Source organism: Podarcis filfolensis (genome assembly GCF_964270895.1).
Source record: "Podarcis filfolensis genome assembly, chromosome: 15".
Lineage (NCBI taxonomy): Eukaryota > Metazoa > Chordata > Lepidosauria > Squamata > Lacertidae > Podarcis > Podarcis filfolensis.
This window is the reverse complement of record NC_139618.1, coordinates 41,857,337-41,884,114: the sequence shown is the minus strand read 5'-3', so window position 1 is coordinate 41,884,114 and position 26,778 is coordinate 41,857,337. Positions and strand designations below refer to the sequence as shown.

Genomic DNA, 26,778 nt, shown 5'->3' with positions numbered 1-26,778 from the left:
GTGTGTGTGGCCTCCCACACATGCTGCATCTAGGGAGGGTGCATTTTAGCGAAGATAAGAGATCCTACTGGATCTGCTAGATAACAAGGGCTAGTCTCACTTCTCAGAAAAGTTTCCTCCCACTTGGGTGCTTAAAAGCGGCCGCACCTTCTTTATCAGACGGTATGCACATAGCCCAAATTGGGAAGTGGCAGTACACACCTCCTACCCTTAGAAAGTAGCTTAAGATAAGCTTGGCTCAGTCTTCCTAATCAGTTGAAAAGTAACAAACTGTACTTTTTGGAAACTGGTGGATGTGTGCCAGCTTGCTAGGACAAGGAAGCTGAAGAAGGTCAGAGTGGAAGAGGCTTATCCACCTAGTTAAGCGAGACTAACAATGCAATCCTCACCATATCTACTCAGAAGCAAGTCCTATTTAATTTCATGGAGCCTACTTAGTCCCAGTTAAGTGGGTTAGAACTGCAGCCTTACTAGCTTGGGCATTGGGAACAATAATCTTTTTTCTCTTGGTGCCATTTTCCAGACATAAATCAGTCCCTTCTAGCTGCTATTTGGACCCAGGAGCTGGGATTACAGGTGCCTGTATCATGCCATAGAACAGGCATGGTGGACCTGAAACCCTCCTTGTGACTTCAGCTCTCCTCATCCCCAACCAGCATGGCCAACAGTCAGGATAAGGGGAGTTGTGGGTTCCTTCCAGAGCACCTGTTTATTGCGCATTCACCCTGATTTGCTGGCACAAAGCTCATGTGGAGTTTAGACCAGTGTTTCTCAACCTTTTTCTGACCATGGCCCCCTTCTGACCTTGTTTCCTTCCTGTGATCCCCCTGTTCTACCAGTAGAAAGGTAGCTCTTTAAATGTTTTGTTTGTAAATAGAACATTTATATATGTATATATACATGTATATATATATGTATATAAATTATAACTTTTATAATTTATAATTATATATATAATTTTTATAATTTATAATTTTATAATATAACATGTTTTATTTATAATTTTATAATTTTTATAATTTATAATTTTATGCAATTACATAAAAAAAATACTTTAAGTATTTCTCGATCAATGTGACCCTTGGGATTGATGACCAGAAACAAGCTTTTTAAATCTGGCTCTGTTGCTCTGAGGGATAGCAAAAGATCACCTCTGTCCAGCATGTTAAAGTCATTTCGCATTAGGTTGAGTAAATAATTCACATGACTGAAACCTGATTCTGCCAAATCCGAAGTAGGAAATGCCATGAAAAACACTTTTGTTTTTATCCCAAAGCTTTATCCCACTAACCCTGCTGCAAAATGGTGTTGCCACAGTGGCGATCCTTCCGCTGGGAAGCACGGGCACTTCTCTGTTCACTCTACTTCTGTTTTCTCTTTCCTTCACTTCTCTGTTTTCTTTTTCCCCATTTTATTTTCTCGATCACTTTTCTGTTTTCTTCACTTCTCACTTCCGTCTGTGGCCCCCTAGTCTCATCCCATGGCCCTCTATTTACATGATTTTCACCTGTGGCCCCCTTGGAATATCTGGGGGGGGCAGGGGCCCGTTGAGAAACGCTGGTTTAGGCTATGTCTGGTCTTTATTGAGCATTTGTTCTGATTCGTTTGTGGAGAGGTTATACAGCGAAGAGCATTCATCCTGAACTCATGGAGTGTTTACATGCCTTCCTGTTAGTCATTAACAGTTTTCAATGCATTCCCCCACCACTTTCCCAATGATGAAAAGTCTGCGTATTGATTTGTTTAAGTGGATTTATTGTCCTAGGATGACGAAATCCTGACAAAATCCACTTCAAATGTGCAAACCTAAAGTTGTGGCATATGAGTGACTTCTTCCTACAAATTAGTGACAGTTCAGAGGCATCTGTCATCCCACAACACTTGAGGGCCACAGGTCCCCTAATCTCAAAGCCCAGGTTGCACCCTGTTGTTCCATCCTGGTTGCTGATAGGTATGTTTTAAATCTATTTATTTATAAACTGCCTTTCTTCTATAAAAGTCCTCTGAGTCTAAAGAAGTATACCAGAAAAGAAGTATCCAGTAGGTGCTTGTGAGCATTTGTGCAGAGATACTTCCACAGGGCAATTGCTATATTAATGAAAGCACTCTCTGGGAGAAATTATTACATGTTCCCAACCACAAAATATTGGCCTAGGTCCAGTTCTACTTGTAGATAATTGCAAGCAACTACTTGAGCAGGAAATAGGCACATTTGGCATCAGACAGGCCCATTGTGTTGGGGGGAGGCTTGAGGAGCATCATGATGTACAAGCACATCTGCAAGGACAACCACATCAGTGGCACACAGGCAGTGGAAATAAATAGGATGTACAACAAGGAGGGGACTACAGCTCTCATCATCCCTGACCACTGGCCATGCTAGTTGGGGCTGATAGACATTAGGAGTCCAACAGCATATTGAGGGCCACACATTCCCTATTCCTGATGTACAGGGTGGATCTATAAGCCTGGTGGCACATTCTAGACCAACACATTTATTGTGGCATGAACAATTGTGGGCTAGAGACCACTGCGTCATATACTTGGGACTGCTGTCATCAGCTGGGAGGCACATGGGTGCAGAGGGAAGAAACAGATATAGCTGGGACAACTGCAATGAAATGCAGGAAGCGCAGTCTTAGAACAATTTAGTGAGAGCTTCAGTGTATGCAAGAAAATCATGGTGACTTTTCTAAACAACATTGGACAGGATGGAATATTGGACAACATCTGCAGGGAGGTGGGACCAATTCGGACGGTCCGCCCCCGCCACTTAATGGATCCAAATGGTTTCCAGAGAGTGGTAGGGGATGCTTTATCCCATGTTGATGGCCTTTCAGCTGATTCCCTGGTGGCCCGCTGGAATGTGGAGTTAACCAGGGCTATTGACTGTTTGGCTCCGAAGCGCCCTCTCCGATTGCATGGAGCCCGGACAGCCCCGTGGTTTTCCACGGATCTGAGGGCAATGAAACAATCGTTGAGACGGCTAGAGCGCCGGTGGCGGATAACTCATTCCGAATCTGACCGGACACAGGTTAGAGCTCAACGTCGAGCCTACCAAGTGGCGATAGCGACGGCGAAAAAGAATTTCTTCGCCGCCTCTATTGCATCTGCAGAAAACAGCAGCAGGAGACTTTTTCAGGTGGTTCACAATTTAGCGGAACCACCTGCAACATCGGGGCCCAGTACGGTCCACATGTTCTCCTGCAATGATTTTGCAAAGTTTTTTGCAGATAAAATCGCTCAGATTCGGGAAGAAGTAGACTCCACCGTGGGAGCAGGGCCGGGGCGGGAGAGTGCTAGAGTTCTGTCTAGTCAAGTTGAGTGGGATCAATTCCAATCTGTTACCTCCGAGGATGTGGACAGGCTGCTTGGACGAGTGAAACCAACCACCTGTCTCCTGGATCCTTGCCCATCCTGGCTTATAAAAGCTAGCCGGGAAGGACTGGGCGATGGGCTTCGTGGGGTGGTGAATGCTTCCCTCCGTGAGGGAGCCTTCCCAGACCCGCTGAAAGAGGCGGTTATTAAACCGCTTCTTAAAAAACCATCTTTAGATGCGGCCACGATGGCCAACTATCGCCCAGTCTCAAATCTTCCATTCTTGGGCAAGGTGATTGAGCGAGCGGTTGCCGAACAACTCCAGGCACGCCTGGAAGAAGCGGACCATTTGGATCCCTTCCAGTCGGGATTCAGGCCTCATCATGGGACTGAAACTGCCTTGGTCGCACTGGTTGATGATCTCCGGCGGGCTAGGGACAAAGGTGAGAGCTGTTTCCTAGTTCTGCTGGATCTCTCAGCGGCGTTTGATACCATCGACCATAACATCCTTCTGGACCGTCTTCGGGGGCTGGGAGCTGGAGGCACTGTCATACAGTGGTTCCGCTCCTTCCTCCGGGGCCGTGTTCAGAAAGTGGTGGTGGGGGATGAGTGTTCAGACCCCTGGGCTCTCACTTGTGGGGTGCCTCAGGGTTCTGTCCTCTCCCCCATGCTTTTCAACATTTACATGCAGCCGCTGGGAGAGATCATCAGGAGGTTTGGGCTGGGTGTTCATCAGTATGCGGATGATACCCAGCTCTACCTCTCTTTTAAATCAGAACCAGTGAGGGCGGTGAAGGTCCTGTGTGAGTGTCTGGAAGCGGTTGGAGGATGGATGGCGGCTAACAGATTGAGGTTGAATCCTGACAAGACAGAAGTACTGTTTTTGGGGGACAGGAGGCGGGCAGGTGTGGAGGATTCCCTGGTCCTGAATGGGGTAACTGTGCCCCTGAAGGACCAGGTGCGCAGCCTGGGAGTCATTTTGGACTCACAGCTGTCCATGGAGGCACAGGTCAAATCTGTGTCCAGGGCAGCTGTTTACCAGCTCCATCTGGTACGTAGGCTGAGACCCTATCTGCCTGCGGACTGTCTCGCCAGAGTGGTGCATGCTCTGGTTATCTCCCGCTTGGACTACTGCAATGCACTCTACGTGGGGCTACCTTTGAAGGTGACTCGGAAACTACAACTAATCCAGAATGCGGCAGCTAGACTGGTGACTGGGGGCAGCCGCCGAGACCATATAACACCGGTCTTGAAAGACCTACATTGGCTCCCAGTACGTTTCCGAGCACAATTCAAAGTGTTGGTGCTGACCTTTAAAGCCCTAAACGGCCTCGGTCCAGTATACCTGAAGGAGCGTCTCCACCCCCATCATTCTGCCCGGACGCTGAGGTCCAGCGCCGAGGGCCTTCTGGCGGTTCCCTCATTGCGAGAAGCAAAGCTACAGGAAACCAGGCAGAGGGCCTTCTCGGTAGTGGTGCCCGCCCTGTGGAACGCCCTTCCAGCAGATGTCAAAGCGATAAACAACTACCTGACATTCAGAAGACATCTTAAGGCAGCCCTGTTCAGGGAAGTTTTTAACGTGTGATATTTTATTGTATTTTTGGTTTTTATGGAAGCCGCCCAGAGTGGCTGGGGAGGCCCAGCCAGATGGGCGGGGTATAAATAATAAATTATTATTATTATTATTATAAACAACATTGGACAACCCACACTTCCTTTTGTGCTGTGCTCTCCAGGCACAGGTCCAGGATTTCTTTTGCTTAAACTGGATGACTTTGATGGAAGCTCCCTGAAATATTTCTTAGTACCCCATTTGCTCTTCCACCTTTCAGGCACAGTGATATCACGACCCTATAAGGCTTGGATTACCTTGTTTATCCCTCAGTAACATTATTTGACTCCATTCCCCCCCACCTTGCTTTTCTGGAGCTGCCCCTTCTACATCTGCGTGTCACATTCCCATCATGGCTTCCTGCAAAGAAATCTGGAAACTGTAGTTTACTCCTCACAGAGCTACAGTTCGCAGCATTCTTAACAAACTACTGTTTCCAATAATCTTTGGGAGAAGCCATGTGCTTTCACTGTATAGTGTGGAAGTGACCACAGTGAGATTTGGTGGTAGGATTCTGGAGGCAGCAGGTGGAATGTGTGTGTGGGGGATGCATTTATGATGCTCCTGTCCCTGAATGACTCCCCACAGGTAGGAAACTGCTGCAACAGTGAGCAGGATAGGCCAAAACTTTTCTCTCCGATGTCCTATGACAGGGATGGCCAAACCATGGTCCTCATATTTGACTCAGGCACCTCCCATTTTAGGAATTGGTCCTGCTCAGTTGGCTTCAGCCCTGCTTACTGCCAGCATGCGCCCCTCAACCGATAGTTGCAGAGGGAATGCAGCTGTCAGCAAGGAAGTTTCCTAATGTTTCATGTTTTTACTTGCAGGGAGGCTTTCATGTGAGGGAGCATCCCAGAACAGGATCCCTCCACCTGCTGTCTGAAGCCATAGTCTATTCTCTCTACTCAAGATTCTCCCACCGCTGCGTTTGGCTGGCTACCTGTGTCAGTCAGGCCTAAGATCCACCTCTCTCTCAAGTCCTTGCTCAAATCCTTATCCCAGCAACCATGGGTGTAGCCAGGATTTTTTTTTGGGGGGGGGCAGGACTTTGTTAGGGGAGGCAGAACTGATGAGATTGGTCAGTTGCATTTTTCCACCTTTGACACATTAAGCAGTTGGTCCCTTGCCTTTCCCGCCCCAAACTGGCCACAGTGATCCATGCGATGGTCCCTTCCAGGCTTGACTACTGTAATTCGCTCTATGTGGAGCTGCCCTTGAAGCTGTCCCAGAAACTCCAGTGGCTGAATGTAGAATGCTGCAGTGAGGCTCCTCATGGGGTCTCTGCCATGAGAGCATATTCACCCAGTGCTATACCAGTTGCACTGGCTCCCGGTGGAGTATAACGTCATGTTTAAGGTGCTGGTTTTGACCTTTAAAGCCCTTTGTGGCTTAGGGCCCGCGTATTTACGGGACCGCCTCTCCTGGTCTGCCCTGCAGAAGACCTTAAGGTCCATAGTTTAGAGGTCCTGGGCCCTAAGGAAGTCACATTATCCTCCACCAGAGCCAGAGCCTTTTCAGTGATGGCTCCGACCTGGTAGAATGCTCTGTCCCATGAGACCAGGGCCCTGCAGGATTTAACTTCCTTCCGCAGGGCCTGTAAGACAGAGCTATTCCGCCTGGCTTTCAATTTGAACTTGGCCTGATCTTTTATTCCCCTTCCTCCCCCTCTGCTTTTTATGAAGATTACCCGCTCTGGGATCCCACAGCTAATTCTCCCCTGGTCTCCTTGCTGGCCCAAATAGGACTAATTTAGCCAGCTAGCCCTGGTGATCATCTAATGTTTATTGGCTGGATTTTCCCTCTAAATTGATTTTTGAATTTATTGTTATTCACACTTTTATACTGTATTTTATGCTGTTTTTTGTTGTATCACAATTAAGTGTTTTAAATTTGTTGCTAGCCGCCCTGAGCCCAGTTTTCTGAACCAGGAAGGGCAGGGTATAAATAAAAAATTATTATTTATTATTACTTGATGGGGGGCAGCAGCCCCCCTGGCTATGCATTTCCCATCATCCCTGACCACTGTCAATCCTGGCTAGAACTGATGGGAATTGGAGACAGCAACATATGGAGGGCCAAAGGTTCTTCAATGGACTGCAGGCTCTGCTTCCATCTATACAGTGCAGAGAAAGGCCTGTGTGGATGAAGAAGGCCTACAAGGGGTTTTGCCGCATTCTGAACCCTCACCTGACATTATCTGTGCTGCAAATTGACCCACAGGGACAAGCATGACGGAGAAGGGATATTTAATAGAGATATTAATACGGCTTTTAAGAAGACAATGGGACCAAGGAAAACTGCGTTAGGAATTTGGAAGAATTGGAATACAAAATGGATGCCAACATACTCAAGGTGGACGCCATTAAAATATATGCAGGAGGGTCAAAGGGAACCGGGTTGGTGGAAGAAATTAGAAGATCAGGGATTTTATAAATTAAAAGATATGTTCGATGAAGAAGGGAATTTAATTACAAAAAAAGTTTTTTTAGAAAAAATAGGAAAACTATTTAATAAAAACGTAAAGAGTAGAGGAAACGATGAGGACAGAAATGAAAATAGATATGGTGCTGAACAAAAGACAAATAACGGAGAAAGGGATAGCAGGGATGTTATATAAACTGATGATAAGTGACAAAGAAAGAATGATAAGGATAATCCAGATTAAATGGGAGCAGGAAGGTATGATCCATCCAAACACGGCTCAAGAATTGATGAAGAATATAAACAATATTAAAATAGAAAAGTATAAAGAATTAAGTAGAAAATTTTTATTAAAATGGTATAGAATTCTGGCACAAATGGCGTATATAGTGAAAGGGTTTAGTCCCAAATGCTGGCATTGTGGTCAGGAAAAAGGACTATATTCACACATGTGGTGGGAATGTAATCTGGTTAAGGAATATTGGCAAAAGATTATAAAGGTAATTTCTGGACTATTTCAAATAAACATAGAAGTTAATAGGGATTTGTTATTTTCGGGAATACTGGGAAATAACAAAGTAAAGAGTAATAAGCAAGAGTTGTACAAGATTATGATTCTAGCTGGAATAACAGTTATTGCTTTGGGATGGAAAGAAAAGGCCAAACGGAGTATGGAAAAATGGAATGATTATGTTTTTGAATATGTACAATCAGAAATATTTGCACAGATAGTGGCAGAGGATAGATGGGAAAATAAATGCCAAAGAATCACAAATAAATGGGCATTTTACAGGAACTGGATAGAAAGAGGGGGAGCCAACCCTAACATACAAGTTCGAATGAACAGACTGTGTACATGGATAAAAATATGAAGAAGGAAGGCCTGACCCGGGGCGGGGGGGGTTGGAGTGGGGAGGGGGGGGAAGTAAACTGGATGGTATTTTGAATGGATTTTGTTATGTAAGCCTTTTTTTCAGAAACCATATATATTAATGTTATGTAGTTAGGCTTTGTAGTATGAATGAATTTTGTTCTGTATTCTTTGTTTTATAGAATATATATAATAATGTTATGTTACTAAGCAAATTTAATAAAACAAGGGGAAAAAAGAAGGGAAAAAAAGGGACAAGCATGACGGTTAGCACTTTCCTTTTTTAACTGCCTGCGCTGAGCTAAGAGATACCTGCCACGGACACATGGATTTCCACAGACTTGTTTTGTTGTGCAGTCCTACCAGACTTCCACAAAATGGTGGGTTAAAAATAAAATTTAAAAGTGTGGCTGCCTCCCTCCTGACTCCACCAGCAGCCTTGGCAAGAGGAGGTGGTGTGGTGATAGATGGCACTGTTAAAAAAATCCCTGCCCACACAATATGTCCACAGATGCATAACATGGAATTGCATGTTGAATTTTTTCTTACATCACTCTCAGTGGTTTGGGATAATGCAAAGTAAATGATGGGAAAGTGCAGGTTGCCCCTTGGATGAGAACAGTGTTGCATGGAAAACATGCACACATGGGGTGGATCAAATCCACTTTAAACTGCCATGTGTACACTGCTAAGATATCTGAGTTGTTTTTATTTCTGTCCATTTAACATCTTGCTTTAATACCTTCATGTTGCATCTTAAGTTTATTACTGACATTTTTTTGGAATGTTTTTTAAAATTATATTTATAATACCTCTTCGTTTTATTATTTTCATTTTATTTATTTCACCAGAAATCCACAAAAATACATTATGAAAATCTGTATTTATTCCTGTATATACCACACACTACAGCTTGTAACAGTATACACCTATAAAACTCGTAGAATCATAGAATTGTAGAGTTGATCCACATGCTAATACAAACCTTTGGAGCGGGTCTTTGGTTTTCTGGAGAATTTGTAAACAAAACGAAGCTCCATCATTCTCCTGCTTTGTTCCTTTTGCCAGTGTTTATTTGTGAGTCAATTTTTCTGTAAGGGTGATACGCCATATTCTCTTGCACCGAGCATTACATTCGCACCTTCCAAAATGTGGCTATAACTATAGGTGCTGCTACCAAGAGAAATCCAATTAGTAGCATATCCACCAAGTCCTGGCTGTCATTGAAAACAGAATGGGTAACGCAAGCTCGGGAGACTTTGTTACATGCGGATGCGTTTTCCTCATTGCCACGGCGGAGACCCTTGCAGTAAAGCGGGTAACGCACCCCAAACCCCACACGGAGTCTCCGCGTGCCCCTGCATGCGCTCACGAGTTGGCCCCGTGAAGTCATCACAAGGCGCTGCTCTTTGCAAACCTGCCATGCGTTGCAAGCCCGCAGACTGCATGCACACGTGCCTTAACTCACTCCCCGTTCTGTAGAAGAGGAACCTTCTATTTTATGTTGGCAAGCCGCCTTAAGCCGTCTTCCTTCGAGCCAGCAGCAGCCCAAGTCAGCTTGACTGTGCCTGCTTGCATTCTGAGCGTGGCATAGTAGTAGTAGTAGTAGTAGTAGTAACAACAACAACAACAACAACAACAACAACAACAACAACAACAACAGCAGCAGCAGCAGCAGCAGTAGTAGTAGTAGTACAGTACTTCGCTTTCCCCTTTGCAGCGGGGCGGGAGCAAGGCAGGACCCGATCCCGCCCAGTGGGCGAGAGCCTCGCTCTTTCTGTTCCCGGGGATTTGCTGGCCGGCCTGTGAGTCACGGCGCGCGCCTGCAGGATTGCGGCGGCGGCGCGGGGCGGCCCTTGCCAATGGCTCGCCAGCTTTTGCGCGCAGCCATTGGCCGGCGCGGGGCGGCGGGGGCGGGCCGGGGGGGCGGGGGTGTTACTTGAAGAAGTGAACTTTCTCCCCTCCTCCTTCCCTGCGCGCTCGCTCTCTTCTTCCCGGCAGCTGCCGCCTGGCTCGGGCTGTGGCTGGGATGGCGCTGAGCTGCGGCGTCGCGGGCAGAAGCGGCAGCCCGGCGGGGGCGGCGGGGGGCGGCCCCGCGTCGGCGGCGGGGGGTCCCGGGCTGCTGATGGAGGTGGAGAGCCCCGGCGAGGAGGAGTACGAGAGCCTGCCCCCCAGCGCCACCCTGGGCACGCACATGATGGCCGGGGCGGTGGCCGGCATCCTGGAGCACACGGTCATGTACCCCGTGGACTCCGTCAAGGTGAGCCGGCGGGAGGGCGCGCGGCGGGGAGCCGGGAGACCCCTCGCCCCGGGGCAGGGGCGCGCTGCCCCCTTTCGGGCGAGTCCCGGTTGCCCCAGGCTGCTGGGGCTCCGCCGTCCGAGTGGCAGCGGCTGCCATGTGTTTCCTTCGCCCTCCCGTCCTCGCGTGGCTCCCCGCTCCCCTTCGCCTCTGACTCCAGGGGAGCGAGACTGCGGGGCAGGTCCCGGGCAGGGCAAAAGTCGGGCTGCGCTGCAGCATGGCAGTGCCACCTGGGCTCTTACAAGCAACATCTCTGTAAAGGTCGCAACTGACCCCCCCCTTAAGCCAAGAGGGGTTTTGCTGGCTGCCCTCCGCCACCCATATCCTCAAATTGCCATTTCTTGTCTTTACTACTACTTACAAATAGGATCCACTCACTCTGCGTATTTCTGCGGTCTAATAATAATTGTGCTTCAGCACTGCAGCTGGAAATGCTGTTTCTGCTAATGATGGTGCTTAGACTTGAGACTAAGGATGCATATACATTCAAAGCACATTTTTCCTCCACCCTGAATCTCAGGAACTTCAGTTTACTACAGTTCCTGGCACCCTTAACAAACTACAGTTCCCAGGATTTTAAAAATATATTTTACTAGGGGAGTGTGTGCCCCCTAGTCACGTACACAGCCTAAGAGATGCTGATGTTCTGTGCAGTGAATCATTGGCAGAGAGCACCCCTCTTAACCTAGACCAGGGGGACTAGGCTAGTCCCCTAAATGTGCCTAGTAAATTAGAGTATTAAAGCCTGGCTCTTCCTTCCCAAAGCCCAGGAATCTTCTGCCCAGCTTAGGGAGGGATGTGTGTGACCCCCGCCCCCAGTCGTCCTCACACTATGAAAAATTTCACTGCACACCACTGCTAGTTTCTCCAGTGCACTGGGCACTGTTAACCCTGTGAATACCGAAATCGTTATGTTATCCCAGTCAGGATTAAGGAGGGAATGTGCCTAATTCATGTTAGTGAGAATACAGTAGGAGGAATGGTGGCTGCAGGACTTGGTGTTCTCCTGCTGCTAAATATTAAATTTCTAGGTAATCTTCAATCTGGAGTAAAAGTCTTGTCTCCTTTCCCCCATGCTCAGTTTAGCAGCCCTTCTCCTGCGTTCTGTTACTTGGAGATGACTGCACCACCTTCCTAGATGAACAGGTGAACTGCTTTCCCTCCTGTCATTTCGGTTGGTGGTAGGCTCTTACCAGGCACTTCGCAGGAGTATTTAGAAGTGAGCTCTGGTGACCATTTTGGCATTATTGCTGAAGAGGCATCATGGAGTTCCCCTGCCCATCTGCCAGCAAGACTGCATTATCCAATTTCTTGACATACGCGTATGTGTTCATTGTTCAAATCAATTGCCAGTGCAATCCTAAGCATATTTGTTCAGAATCCAGTCCCATTGTGTCCAGCAAAACTTAGCTGGAAGTAAGTATGCATAGGATTGCAGCCTACAGAACTCAGACTAATGTTAACGTTGCTTTAACAAAAAAAAAGAGCCACTCTTCCCACCCCTCATTGATCAGGTTTAGTCTCATTTGCAAACACACATTCATTGAATCATAGAACTGTGGATTTAGAAGGGACCACCAAGGGTCATCTAGACCGTTCCACTGTTGAACAGCTCTTACTGTCAGAAAGTTCTTCCTGATGTTTAGTTGGAATCTCCTTTCATCTAACTTGAAACCGTTGGTTCAATTCCTCCCCTCCAGAGCAGGAGAAAACAAGCTTGCTTCCTCTTCCACGCAACAGCCCTTTAGATATTTGAAGATGCTATCATTCTACGTTCTCTAGCAATATTTAGTATAATAGGCTAATGCTTTCTGCCACTCACTTGATTGCAAAAGAGGTCTGGCAGCAGGGTTGTGTCTGGTAACAGCATGGGCGTGTGCCTGACGTTACAACTCTCATTAACAAAAATGTGGCAATATGCTACTTGCTTGCCTTGCGAAGCACACTCTGGTTTGGAGCAGGAATTCGTGTGTTGCTCAAGAGTGAGGGAAAATGCAGTTGGGTGGCTGGCTTCCCTCCCTCGGTTGTTCTTGTGACTGGGTGGCGATTCCCTGATCTCAAGTTTTGCTAAGTTCAATCTTGAATGCCAGGGAATTTTTCAAGGCTTGACTTGGGAGTAGCTGTCTCCTGTCTGCTATGCATGGGGCACAGCAAATGTGCCTGCTCTGTGAACCGAGGAAGGCCGCAGCTCAAAAAGCGAGTGTGAGCTTTGCACGCAGAAGGTCCCAGGTTCAATCCCTGGGGAAGAACCCTGGAGAGCCTCTGCCAGTCAGTGTCAACATTATTGGTCTGGTCTGGTCTGACTTGGTATAAGGCAGCTTCCTATGTTCATGCTATCGCTCTGACATCTGCTGCAGCAGTGGGAATCCTGTACACATGTTTAAAACATCTTCATACGTTTCCCATGGTACTTCAAGGAACATTGGTTTTCACACCGCCATTTCATCTTCCACATAACATGTATATCTGTCCCTCATTTGATCGAACTCTTTAATATTCTCAACTCTTTACTTGAAGTCTACCTAGAGGAATGATGCTTCTAATCAGAGTTGGGGAAATATTTCAGATTCCTAGAACCCAGCGTCAGTATTTTAGGAGATAGTCAAGGAAGTATTTTAGGAACTTGGGGATAGGCCCTCCAGCTGAGAGTGTCTGGGCATCTAGTGATTAGGTACCAGGAATCTGATTGACCCAGCTCCTACCTGAGGGAGGTGGTATTTCTGAGTTGGAGGGTGGCCATGGTAGTTTAGGGCTGGGCGCAGAGCCAGGACAGAAAGCAGGGCTGGCTCAAGACATTTTGGTACCTGAGGTGAAACACAAAATGGCACCATGAAACAATGAGTGGAAATCTACATTGGGAACAAGGGGGTAATAAAGATCTACATTGGGATCTGCTGCCCCTGTAGATCCTGCTGTCTGAGGCAGTTGCCTCACCTTGCCTCATGGGTCGGCCAGCCCTGCAGAGCATTTGGTGATGGAACAGTGCTGAAGGAGCGAGTGGCATAACCTGAGATGCAGCCTTGGCGTTTTGAGGTCAGAGTCCATCTTGTATTGTCCTATTGTAGCTTCCACTGTTATAAAACAAATTGCCTGCTTTCCTTTTCCAAGTGTCAAGTTAATAATACTCAAGCTTGTGCAACGAGGAGCTAACCTGCTGGACCCCTTTGTAAAGTGGATTAAACACATTAAATTCTTTTGCGTGTGAGAGAAATGCTGGTAAATAAGCAGTAATGACTGGTTTGGTGGTGGTTCAGTCATCTCTGTGTAATCCTTTGCTGAACGTGGCAGGTGCAGGTGAGCCACAGGTGACGATCGTGAACTTGTAGGAACTGTTTGAAGTGGGAGCAGTGGGGTAGGTGAAGTAAAAAAAGAGACACACTTGCACACCCTTTTAATAAAGGGCAGCACTGAACATGGGCAGAACGCCTTTCCAAACCCTGGAGCCAAATGTAGCTTTTCCCAACACATTTAGAATGAAGTAGAGAAGCAGGTAACAAGGTTGTCATGCAGACTTGAGCCTGGGTCCTTACTGTTGTTTGAAAAAAAAGAGGCACTGTCTTCATTGTTCATTCCCATAAATTTGAAGCTTGCTGTTGATGATAGATAGTCCCCTCTGGTGTACCACCTCCAAAACATAGGGCAAGATTCTATACCAAATTGTGCATAGCTTCTTACTCCCCATCTCCTTGCATTGAGTGGGCTCAACAAATGCACTTATATTTTTCTTTGTATAATGCAATATAATCTTAACATCCAAGACACACAGGAATGCAGGAAGCCTTCTTCTACCGAGTCAGACTATTGGTCCCTCTAGCTCAGTATTGTTTACCGTAATTGGCATGGCCCGGAGATGCGAAGAATTGGAACTGGGACCTCCTGCATACAAGGAAGATTCTCTGCCATGGAGCTGTGGATGGTCCTTGGTTGGTTATATTGCTTGCAGCAGTGAATGCTGGAGGATGGCAGGACTTTTCTAAATATGTCAGATGTAAGTGAGCATAGTTTTTGAAAACTAACATTAAACGGCTCTACTCATTGGATTTGTGACTGCTGTTTAAGAAGCGGGTGATGGTAAGAACATTTTCACGCCTTTACATTTTTACAGACTCTTGAAGCATTATTATTACTATTACTATTACTATTACTATTAAAATTTGCATACCACCCTTCATCTAAAGATTCCAGGGTGGTTCCCATTATAAAAATACAAAATACATAATAAAGCAAAAACAAACCAATAACCTCCCTCCCACAAACACATTAAAAAGCCATAGAATGTTAATCAGCCAAATGCCCAGTTAAGAGTTCTTGGCTTGACATAATCTAGAATTTGTCATAGACCTTTTATCAGGATCGTTATGCATGCTAGAGAATTTGGATTGGGGTTCTTCCATATTGTTAGGTGATGAGACACCCCCCTCCCCAGTTCAAAGCCCAGTGGAATAGGAGAAATGGAGTCCCACTCCAAAGCCCAGTCCGGGGGGGGGGGAATGAGGGACTATGTCAATTTCAGCATCTCAGTTTAATAATAATAATAATAATAATAATAATAATAATAATAATAATAATAATTTATTATTTATACCCCGCCCATCTGGCTGGGCCCCCCCAGCCACTCTGGGCGGCTTCCATAGAAACCAGAAACACAGTAAAATATCACACGTTAAAAACTTCCCTGAACAGGGCTGCCTTAAGATGTCTTCTGAATGTCAGGTAGTTTATCGCTTTGACATCTGCTGGAAGGGCGTTCCACAGGGCGGGCGCCACTACCGAGAAGGCCCTCTGCCTGGTTCCCTGTAGCTTTGCTTCTCGCAATGAGGGAACCGCCAGAAGGCCCTCGGCGCTGGACCTCAGCGTCCGGGCAGAATGATGGGGGTGGAGACGCTCCTTCAGGTATACTGGACCGAGGCCGTTTAGGGCTTTAAAGGTCAGCACCAACACTTTGAATTGTGCTCGGAAACGTACTGGGAGCCAATGTAGGTCTTTCAAGACCGGTGTTATATGGTCTCGGCGGCCGCCCCCAGTCACCAGTCTAGCTGCCGCATTCTGGATTAGTTGTAGTTTCCGAGTCACCTTCAAAGGTAGCCCCACGTAGAGTGCATTGCAGTAGTCCAAGCGGGAGATAACCAGAGCATGCACCACTCTGGCGAGACAGTCCGCAGGCAGATAGGGTCTCAGCCTACGTACCAGATGGAGCTGGTAAACAGCTGCCCTGGACACAGATTTGACCTGTGCCTCCATGGACAGCTGTGAGTCCAAAATGACTCCCAGGCTGCGCACCTGGTCCTTCAGGGGCACAATTACCCCATTCAGGACCAGGGATTAAGTTTCTTATTATTCCATTCTTAAGTTCAGCTATCCACATTTCTATGTCAGTTTGTGAATTTTATTTTATGTTCTCATGAAAATTAACCAGAATTTTAGTGCAAATTTCTCCTAATATGCATATATTTGTATGCAGTGTTGCCTAATGCACACATTTTTGAAAAGCATGTTTCCCTGATATAATGCATTTTTTGTGCTTTTTTCTGCACACTAGTATATGCATTTTTGTACACATTCCTGGCTAGCAAATTGCATTGCAGAATTTGGAGCAGACTTTGGAAGGATGACTGAGTTTCAGTTCATGCATTATTTTGGAAAGTACACATTAGGTAGGTTTGCCTTTAAATATGAAGTGAATTTGACACCCTGCCCCCCACCCATCCCTATTCCCTGGCAGTATGGTAGGAGAATACAGAATGTGGACACTGCCAGGCAGATTTGGGGTGAGCTACATAATGACGGTCATTGCATAACTAACAAATGGTTAGAGTTCAGCAGGTGGTTTAGGGAGTTGTATATCACATGTAGGAGGAAGTGGAGACTTCTGAGTTTGGTGACGGGTCCCCTTTTTCACTCTTTTATGGATAAGGAACTTAAAATCATTTCCTCTACGACTGAAGGAAGATGCTTCCTTTGAAGAACTACGTCAGCTGGCTTATGAAACCATCTTTGAGCTCTCCTTTTAATTCTTCCAAGGTGGTGATTTGGCAGGCTTAAAGGTTTAGAGTGTTGTAAAACATGTTAAAGAAACAAGGGAGGTGGAGGGACAGGGAGAGTCTTATTGGCATTAAATTACGTGATAAATCTCAGCTTGGTGAACTTGAAAATGTGGATATGTGCTGAACACTTTGCCGCTCAATGTATAGCAGTAATTGGTGAAAGCTGATCTGTGCTAATTGCAAAAATAAATAAAATTTCATGTTAATTGTAAAATAGTGACATATACATACACCTGAACACCCAGGGGCAACCTACAGTTAAAAACATAACAAAAAAGAGAAAAATAAAACATCAGTTTTTTTAAGGCAGTTATGCTAAGTAGACCAGGTCTTGAAGCCTCGTGGTTTCATGAAATGTTTGACAGCTGTCAGTTGACCATCACAACAACTATAGTTTTTGGTGGAGTCGAACTCTCCTCACATGCCAAGAGATCTTTTTTAAGGGGTTCCCTTATCTTCCTTATCCCTCTCCCTGTTTGGACATCTTCTCCCTACTCTGGGCTTTGGTCTCTCTATCTCTCATTGGGATGAGAAACCTTCGTCCCACCAGAAATGGTTGGGCTACAACTCCAGCAGCTGTGACTATTGACCATGCTTATTGAGACTGATACAATTTGTACCCCAGTAGCATTTGTGAGCCACAGGTAACCCATTTATCCCCTGTTCTTTCCATCCCTGGCCCCCTAGAGCCATATACCTTGAAGCTGATTTCTGTGTTGACTGGGGTCACACCCACACAGTACATTTAAAGCATATTTATACTTCAGTAGTCATGTCTTCCCCATTGGGAAATGTGGTTTGTTACTGGGAATCATAGTTCTCGGAGGAGTCTTCTAAGAACTCACAGCACCCTTAATGGATCCTATAAACTGAATTTCTTAAGGGTGCCGAGAGTTGTTAGGAGACCCCTAAGAGAGCTACCATTCCCAGCACCCTTAACAAACTTCAGTTCCCAGGATTCTTTGGGGGAAGACTATTAAAGTGGTATAAAAGTAGCTAAAAGATATTGACTCCTGGGGAGAACCTCCCCCCCAATACAGAATGTAAGCAAGCAGTCCAGGATGCTTCGTGTTCATATTGGTTTTGGGGATTTGTGCAGTTGGAAAATTTGCTTTTAAAAAATTATGCCTATGGCTGTGGAGTTCACTTCATGTGGGTTGAAGGATCCAGGAAGCAACACAGCAGAAACCAAATTCATGGTTCTCAGAAGTCCTATGACTTCTACACGTGATACCCAATGTTACTCAAATTAGAGTAGACATATTGAAATCAGTAGAGTTAAGAAACTTAAGTTTGACTTAGTTGGCTATCAACTTTTAATTTGGGGGTTGCTGGGAGAGATGGTTGTTCTGTGTTCAGGCCTTCCAGTTCCACCACAAGTGCTGAAGAACAACATCTGCCTTGTCAGCCACCTATTACGGTACATCATTCATATTATTACAGGGACATCAATATTCGTGGGACTTGAGTGAACATTAAAATATTTTCTGTCCAGTCTTTCCACAGTGGAGTCTACAAGGCATCTTAACCAGCTTGTTTCAAATACAGCTGTAACAAAAAATCTGAAATAATCCAGCTGCAAGGTAACTAAAATATGAAATATAGGCTACAAAAGAGCAGCCTTCACTTAAAAGCTCTTTCAAATGAGACAGTCTTCAGAGGGTACAAGATTGCAAGCCATATGGGAGTTGGTCTGGTTGAACTTGGTAGGACTTACTTCTGCACAAAATAAAATGCATAAAAATGTGCGTGCTCGTGCTGAAAGGGACCTTGGGATTTGTTCTACAGCCACCGAAGGTTGAAGTTTGTAAACAAAAAGACAGGTCCTTTCTCTCAAGTGGCTGAGAGTCTAGACCAGGGGTGCACAACTTGTGACCCTCCAGATGTTGTTGGACTACACCTCCCATCATCCCTGATCACTGGCTATCGGATTGCCGCAGTCTGGCAGAAGAGGGAACGAAAGCTCTGTCCTTCATGCAGTATTGTGGTCTTCATCAAAAGTTTGCTTGTGTGAAGCTCCTGTTTTTGACCTGAAGATCCATTCTGATTTTGCAGATACAGTGCTTGTCAGTGGTGGACCAACTGTGATCTGATCCACATATTGTAGACTGGCTTTTAGGCCCAAATCTCGAACGTGATGCTGTGTGTGTGAATTTCAGACTTGTGTGACCTATTTGTTTTGGTTTGCTAGGAGCCTCCAATCTACCAGCCGGGGGTAGGTGCAGGAGAGGGGCTCCTGGATGACCTAGGGTGCCATGAAAGATGGTCAGGGGTGCTGCAGGCAACACTGGCCTCTGTCCCTCTTTCCTTCCCTCCCTCCTCTGATGCCCTCTCACGTCTCTGCCTCCCAAAGGCTTGCACAGCGAATGGTGCCTCTGGGGCTGGCCAGGGGGTGCTTCCCAGGCCCCTGTGGGGCAGTGTGAGGAGGCACCTCTCTTTGGGGGGGGGCAGCTCAGAGACCAGGGACGGCAGCAGCAGTGGGCAGTGTTAGCAGCCGGCCTGGGACTTGTAGCTTGGGCAAGCATTTCATTGCTGTAGTCCGTTTGAATGAGGTGCTGGCTTCATGGAATGCTGATTGGCTAAGTTTTTGCTTGCCTTAGTGTATCTTCTGCATGCCTAAGAGGTTGCACAGGACCACTGAAAGACCACAGGGTGAAATGCTTTCATTCCTTCTCTGTCGCAGGTTGCACGTGGCCTTCTGAAATGACATACCATACTTTTCTGTGTATAAGACTGTTTTTTTATTCCAAAAACATGTTCAAAATTTGAGGTCATCTTATACATGGGTAGTGCATTCTGGGGCCGTGGGATTGGTTGCTGCCGCAGGTTGGAGATTGTTATTTGCATCCCTCCCTGGCTGCGCTGCTCTAATCTAGCAGGCAGTTATTCGAAAGTGTGCTTTGGCATGCTTTTCCAGAGTGTGTTGCCAGAGCTTGGCAGAATTAAGTGTACACAAAGTTGCTTCGCATGGCTTACGAGCACTTCCTGTTTTTTTGGATGAAAAACGGCTCTGCTTATCTTATGTGATGTGTAGCAGGAGAGCCAGTGGTGTGAATCAAGACCTTCTATTGGTTCTAGTTTTTGAAAAATCTCTTTTCGAAATCTAAAACTTGTTGTTTAGTTGTTTAGTCGTGTCCGATTCTTCGTGACCCCATGGACCAGAGCACCCCAGGCATTTCTGTCTTCCACTAAAACTAAAACTAAACTAAAATGAGAGGATGACAACTTTCAGATTGAGTTTCTAGGACAGAGCTTTCCAAACTGTGTGTCGCGGTACTTTAGTGTGTCAGCTGCAGTGTGTGGGTGTGTCACGCAAAAACTCCCTGTGCTCCTCCTGGGGCTGGAAAGGGAGCGGGCAGCCTGCCGGGTAGCTAGTAAAACTGAATTAGTGTGTCGTGAAATGATGCATGTCAAAAAAGTGTGTCACCAACATGAAAAGTTGGGAAAACTCTGTTCTAGGAACTTTTAATTGGGGGGGGGGGTGAAGAACACTGTGCCCCTCCAGATTGGGCTGCAATTCTCATTATTTCTGACCATCTGGAGGGCCCAACACTGTGGAAGATAGCCCAAAGGGGGCACAGTCTCCCATTTCATCCCTGGTTTGGTGTAGTGGGTCAGAGACTAAGCTGGGGCCACATCCACACCAGCCATTTCAAGCAGCATAATACTCATACATCTATGCTTCCCCAAAAGCATCCTGGGTACTATAGTTGGTTAAGGGTGCTGAGAGTCCTTGGAAGACCCCTATTCCCTTCACATGTGGAGTGGTTCAAAAATCCATGTTCTGCTGCAAACATGCTGGGCAAACCTTGCTCCTCCTGTGCACCGTAAGAGAATAATAATATAGACCTACCATGTGCTATTCTTATGATGCCTCCAGCAATATATTGTGTGAGGGATACTTGAAAAATGCTATATGAATGCTTGCTGTATCCTCCGACCCAGGGTGTGCCTGCTAGACGAGCACTTTTCTAAACGTTGTTCCTTGGTACTCTCTGTGACCTTGTTTTGCTGGAGGTGATGGAGAACCAGAAACTTGGAGGAGATGAAATAGAGTTTCTTGATTAGAACACCAAGCAGGAGTAATGTATACAGCAGATATTTACATGTACTGTATCTGTAGCGGATCTCTCTTTTTGAGGTGGTGAACTTTGCATGCATTATATAGATCCTTTTCCAGATATGCTTTAACATGCAGGAGTTCCATGGATGATATGCGAGGATTTCCTGAAAGGGCAGGAAGTTCAGTGGTTGGAAATGTACAAAACAACAACTGTTTTTTTTAAAAAAATCAAACATTGTACATTTGAGGGCTATAAATTTGTTGATCTGCCACTCTCCCATACCTCCATTGTGATGCTGGGCAAATAGATAGGATTATGAAACAGTTAAGACACTTCTTGGGGTTTGCCCACTACTTTGGACTTTTCCTCATGTTTCAAAAAATGTTTTTCCCCCTTTACTGAAAATCCCGGCGAGACTGTGAGAAACTGAAAGCAGCATTTTCTCTCCTCTCTGCCCTTCCCTTCCCTTCCTCTGCTGCCACCACTGGAACTAAGTAACTTTGAAACTGTAAGAGCAAAAGTCCTAAGTTGCATCACAGCCTTACTTTGGCAGTGATATCTTGGTCTTCCTGGTCAAAGTGCCTTTAAAATTGCTGCCTCAAATGAGGGCATTCATTCAGGCGGCTGTTGTGGAAGCCTGTTCTGTTGCGTAATCGGCATAACAGGAAGAGTCTACCGTCCTGAAGGTTGCTCTGGGCCTTTATGCACAGGGATTATGAAATTCTCCCTATGCAAATTTCTCCCCAGTCTTTAGGGCTCCAACTTACCTGAACTTTGCCACAAGTGATGGGCGCATTCATGCCTTCTGTCTCCCCCCAGTCCAGTTCCCTCCCCTGGTGTGCAGATCACTTCTGCACATGCGCGTAAGGATACCAAAGCACAACCTGGTGTTGTGACATTATGCATGCACTGATTAAAAAACTGGTTTTGATCCCTCCTGGCACATTTGACTCTGCAGCATGTGTTTCTATGAGCAATTGAGCACTTAAGTATGCAATTGCCTGCACATAAGGAATGAATTTTGTCTTGAGGTGGTGCCATTATGTGATGAGTGGCTCAGGTGATGGCTGGTGAGTTTGGTGTTGTTGTTGGTTGTTAATCTGATACTTTTCCTTCTCTTCACCGTAAGGTCCCAAGGCAGTTTGCAGCAATTAAAAAACTACAATACTGAAAACTGTTTAAAACAAACTACAGTCACAGGAATAGGGTTGTTCCCAAAAACCTGTATCTTGGCTGTCAGTTTGTTCTGTTCACGTTAAGCAGGCTATTGGCCCATATTTCCCTTCCGTCTGCCTTTTGGCCGCTGTGTGGCTCTTGTGTGCTGCTAACCAGGCACACAGGGCTGGATGCCTGCAGTGATGATGGCTGTGCATGAGCAGCTGCTTGCTGTCTGGCCCAGGTCCCTGGGAGTCACCTAAAGGTGACGGGTTAAGCAGATGTCATGGTCTTGGGCGAAGGATACCATGCAGCTCAGAGCAGAACCCTGTGTACATGTACCGTCCATGAGGATAAGTCTTGCTGTCTTCAGTAGGTAAAGGTACCCCTGCCCGTACGGGCCAGTCGTGACCGACTCTAGGGTTGTGCGCTCATCTCACTTAAGAGGCTGGGAGCCGGCGCCGTCTGAAGACACTTCCGGGTCACGTGGCCAGCGTGACCAAGCTGCAACTGGTGAGCCAGCACCAGTGCCGCACACGGAAACGCCGTTTACCTTCCCGCTATAAAGCGGTACCTATTTATCTACTTGCACTTAGGGGTGCTTTTGAACTGCTAGGTGGGCAGGAGCTGGGACCGAACGACGGGAGCTCACCCCGCCACGGGGATTCGAACTGCCGACCTTATGATCAGCAAGTCCTAGGCACTGAGGTTTTACCCACAGCGCCACCCGCGTCCCTGCTGTCTTCAATAGGACCCAGGAAAGTGCCTGGCACAAAGGCCTTATTCTCTGTTTGTGCAATATGGACATGATGGATCCTAGAAGCTCTTGCACCAAAAAACCTGCCTGCTGCATTTTATCTGTGGGCGTTCTTTTTTCTCAACAAAATCATTTTCTTAAGCATGGTCAAAGGATTTATTTTGTTTTCTGCAGTGTGGAGGGACTTGCCCACGATCTGCTTACTGCATTTTGGGTGGGGAGGAAATTTCGGTCAGATGGGCTAGCAGTGCTGGAAATGCCTTAGCTTAGTTGCTTGCGGATGAGCTTTAGCCCCTGTTGACTCAAAGGTTTCCCTTTGCCCATGTGCATCTTCTTGTCAGTGGCAAAGCAGACTCATTCTGACAGGGTGTGAGTCTGCCTTGCCAGGAGTCCAGGTACAGAATGCCCTTCAACGTTATCTTTTAGGTGATGGTAACAAAACAACCCCCCTTTTTATTTTCCCAAGCTATTAAAAATTCTATCAGTGATGTGTTCTTAGTACTGTTTAAGCTGTCTCATCTGCTGCTTTTTATCTTGATTAATTGCATTGTACCCCTTGTGTTTTTTACTCACCCAGTGGCCACAGGCGACTAGGAATTCCATGCAGGCGAGTGGGTGGTCCGGCAGAGGAGGAGCAGATCTCTCTGCCTCTTACTTCATGAATCCACTTCTGTGCTGGCCATGGAGCATGGCAAACCCACCCCTCAGCTCCAACCCTCCTCTGCCGGCCTGCTTGGCAGAAGGGATCATTATTATTATTAGTCTGCTACTAAGAGGGTAGTATCCTGCGTTAACAAGTCTGGAGATGCAAGCTGCTACTAGGCTCAAGCTCACTGGTGGAAAGGAAGACTATAAATGTAATAAATAACAGTTAATAAACAGTTTTAAAAAGCCCATGAAAAGTTACAAGGCTGTCATAAGCAACCTTGAAAGTTTTAGAAAATGAACAGTTATAAAATGATTTTATATATCTGTGGATTGAGTGGAAGGGAGAAATGGTGGGTGAATAGTCTGGTCCTCTTGGGCTTCCTGGGGTGACTTTTCCAACTCCAGACTGAGCCACAGCAGGGCTAGGGAGTACTTGGCCTAGTGGAGGGTGAGCTGCGCTTGTACTGGGCCTGTGCTTCTCATCCAAGAAGAGAGGGGGAAAGTTCAGAGTTCGATGAAAGTGTTTATTATTGTGTCAGCTGATGGACGTGACATTTCCCAGTATTTACGCAAGTGTTAAAAGATAGGCCTCTGCCCCAAGGAGTGTGAAATCTAAATTTAAACAGGAAGAGGGGAGTGAATTGTGTTGACATGTGTGAATAGAAAGCTTTCATTTTCTCTTCTTAACATGGGCCAGAACCAAATGTTTCCTGCCAGTCGCTTGCACAATTGCATTTTCTGGCCCAGGCCTGCTTCTCCCTCCCTGCCTACGTAACCTTGTTTCACTGCTGGGAAAGATGACTGAGCATTTGGCGCGCTCTGAGTGTGGACGCGTCGACTAACCTTGAATGGTAGGCCTCTCTGAACACGGAGTGTGCGCAATTGCCATGGCTGCTTGCTTGCAAATGGAAAGTGAAGGAATACTAGATCTGTGCTTTGCCAAGGTAAACTTTGGCTGCACTTGCCAAAGAGAGACTTTCCTTTGGCTTGTGTTTCCTCCTCCTGCAGAGCAGTCATTCTGGGGAGGATTCCTTCCAAGCTTCTGAGAAGCTCTGCCTTTTCCTGATGGGTCTTAATCATTTTGCGGTGGTGGTTGTGGTCTGCTGCTCTTCGCATTGAATCTTATTTACAAGAATGTGTGGCTTTGGGGGCAGAGGAAGCTGCCTTATACTGAGTCAGACCATTGGTCCATCTAGCTCAGTATTGTCTACACGGACTGGCAGCAGCTCTGCAGGATTTTGGGCAGGGAGTCTTTGCCAGCCCTTTCTGGAGATGCCACAGATTGAGCTTGGAACCTCATACTCTGCCACTGAGTTGTGACCTTGCTCAAAGGATGCTTCTTCTCTTTTACTTGCGTGAAGGCAGGTAGATTGCTCCTTCAAATGTTTAGCTTTCCTGGAGCCTTTTTAAAAAAGATGGCATCTGTTTGAGGTTATAGAGGGGAATCCTTGGTTGTGAAGCCCAGAGTTTGGTTCACGTTCTCCCCTCCACTGTGACAACTGTCCATTTGCTTACCCCCATCTCTCTTTCCTTTCCTGGGCTCAACTTGCACTGCTATGCAGGATAGCTGGGAGAGCATGAGACTGTTAATCTCAGGGTCGTGGGTTTGAGTCCCAGTTTGGGCAAAAGATTCCTGCATTGCAGAGGGTTGGACTAGGTGACCCTCCTTCTTTACAATTCTATGCTTCTAAGAATGGAAGGCACGTGAATGGCTGCTGCTGCTGCTGCTGCTGCTGTTGTTGACACTCACAGGTGAGGAGAGTCCTGTCGTGCTTGGCTCCTGCTTACGGGCTTCCCATGGGCATCTGGCTGGCTGCTGTGACAGCAAGATACCTGACTAGATGAGCTTTGGGCCTGTTCCAAGAAGGCTCTTCTTCTCTTCTCTTGGGCAGGAGAACAGGAGACAATAACAGTGTAGAGTAGCAGCGCCTACAGGGCCCCATACACTAGCAGTGGATGCTTTGCTGCGGAGTGTTGCTGGGGGTGAATCCTGTGCCCTGCGTATACAAAACATGGGAAATGCTGGATGTCTCAATGCTTGGGACAGAGGCATCTGCAATGAAGAAAAGCAGGGGCGAAGATGCTGGAAAAGGATGCACAACACATATTTTTAAAAGTGTGTGTTGGGGGGTGTTGGTCTGTCAGTAGTTGCAAGCGATGCCTCCACACTTGCAAGCTGCTCTGAGCTTGCAAGAATGGGACTATATGTAAATGAAATAAAATTGCTTTTTTGTGAAGAGGATCCCTGTGGTACTTATTTTGCAGCAGTTTCCCTTGTGGGATGCTTGAAATCTACCTGTTTTCAATACAGGTGTTTCTGGGGAATTGCAGAAAGAGACCCTTGTTTTCCAGAGATGCTGCTGATTAGGAGTGGTGTTTGGATGCTGGGCAAGTGTTCCTCACGTGAGCTTTGCACAACCTTCAGTCTTGCCTTCATAAATTTCTGTCCTCTCCTGTTTGACAGCTGGAGACCTGTGTGCATACCTGGCAGTATACTTGGGGAGATTTTCTTTCCAGCAGCATTTGACTGATTTGCTTGTATCAAGTTGTTGTTGCTGTTGTTGTTGTTTAGTCGTGTCCAACTCTTCGTGACCCCATGGACCAGAGCACGCCAGGCACTCCTGTCTTCCACTGCCTCCCGCAGTTTGGTCAGACTCATGTTTGCAGCTTCGAGAACACCGTACAACCATCTCGTCCTCTGTCGTCCCCTTCTCCTTGTGCCCTCAATCTTTCCCAACATCAGGGTCTTTTCCAGGGAGTCTTCTCTTCTCATGAGGTGGCCAAAGTCTTGGAGCCTCAGCTTCAGGATCTGTCCTTCCAGGGAGCACTCAGGGCTGATTTCCTTCAGAATGGAGAGGTTTGATCTTCTTGCAGTCCATGGGACTCTCAAGAGTCTCCTCCAGCACCATAATTCAAAAGCATCAATTCTTCGGCGATCAGCCTTCTTTATGGTCCACCTCTCACTTCCATACATCACTACTGGGAAAACCATAGCTATATGGACCTTTGTCGGCAAGGTGATAGGTTGAAGTGGCCAAGTTTGCCTAACGCTTCATTTGCAGTTGCTATCCATTCATTGTTAACTAAGGAACTTACAAAGCAGAAGCGCTTCTACTTTGTAAAGCCCTCCTCCCCACATCTCTGGTGGTGAGTTCTCTTCCCTTCCTACCCACATACCCTGCTGGACTCTTCTAGGGAGAGTGGAGTTACTGAGACAGCCTGCAGAAGCATTGTGCAAATGAACAAGACTACCCAAAAGGAGGAGTTGGTGAGACCATAAATTTTGCATGCCCAGTAAGTCACGCCAGCCAAAACTGGTGGAGCCCTCTTGTTCAGGGTTGCCTCCTTTAAGCTGTTTATTTATTAGGTGCCTCATAATGGTGATTATTTGGGCAGCGCACAGTAAGTTAAGAAATTTTTTTGAATTGGGTTCACAGTAAAAGCTAAACCAGTGCTGGGATCAGGACTCATCCTTATCTCTGTGTCTCATTAGTTCTGCTGAAGAGGCTTTTTGAGGGCAGCCGCCTCATTTGTAAGACTGGAATGAGGATCCTTCCTCTGGCGTTAGGGCTGCTGCTGGGATCTC

The 26,778-nt window shown here is 46.5% G+C and overlaps 1 protein-coding gene across 4 annotated transcripts in view; it reads left to right on the top strand.

Moving 5' to 3' along the window:
• Positions 1-7,095: 7,095 nt before the first annotated feature.
• The window catches only part of SLC25A37 (solute carrier family 25 member 37), a 34,536-nt gene continuing 14,853 nt past the window's right edge, over positions 7,096-26,778 (top strand). Inside the window, exons 1-2 of one of the 4 annotated variants that reach the window (XM_083589002.1) lie at positions 10,393-10,485; positions 11,606-11,670. Coding sequence is in view for 3 of the 4 variants with exons in the window: in XM_083588999.1 (XP_083445125.1) it covers positions 10,255-10,485 (231 nt within the window). In the remaining variant the exon portion in view is untranslated. Of the gene's footprint in view, positions 7,286-10,228; positions 10,486-11,605; positions 11,671-24,012; positions 24,137-26,778 lie in introns of those variants that run through there. The other 3 variants (XM_083589001.1, XM_083588999.1, XM_083589000.1) reach the window with 3 other exon arrangements.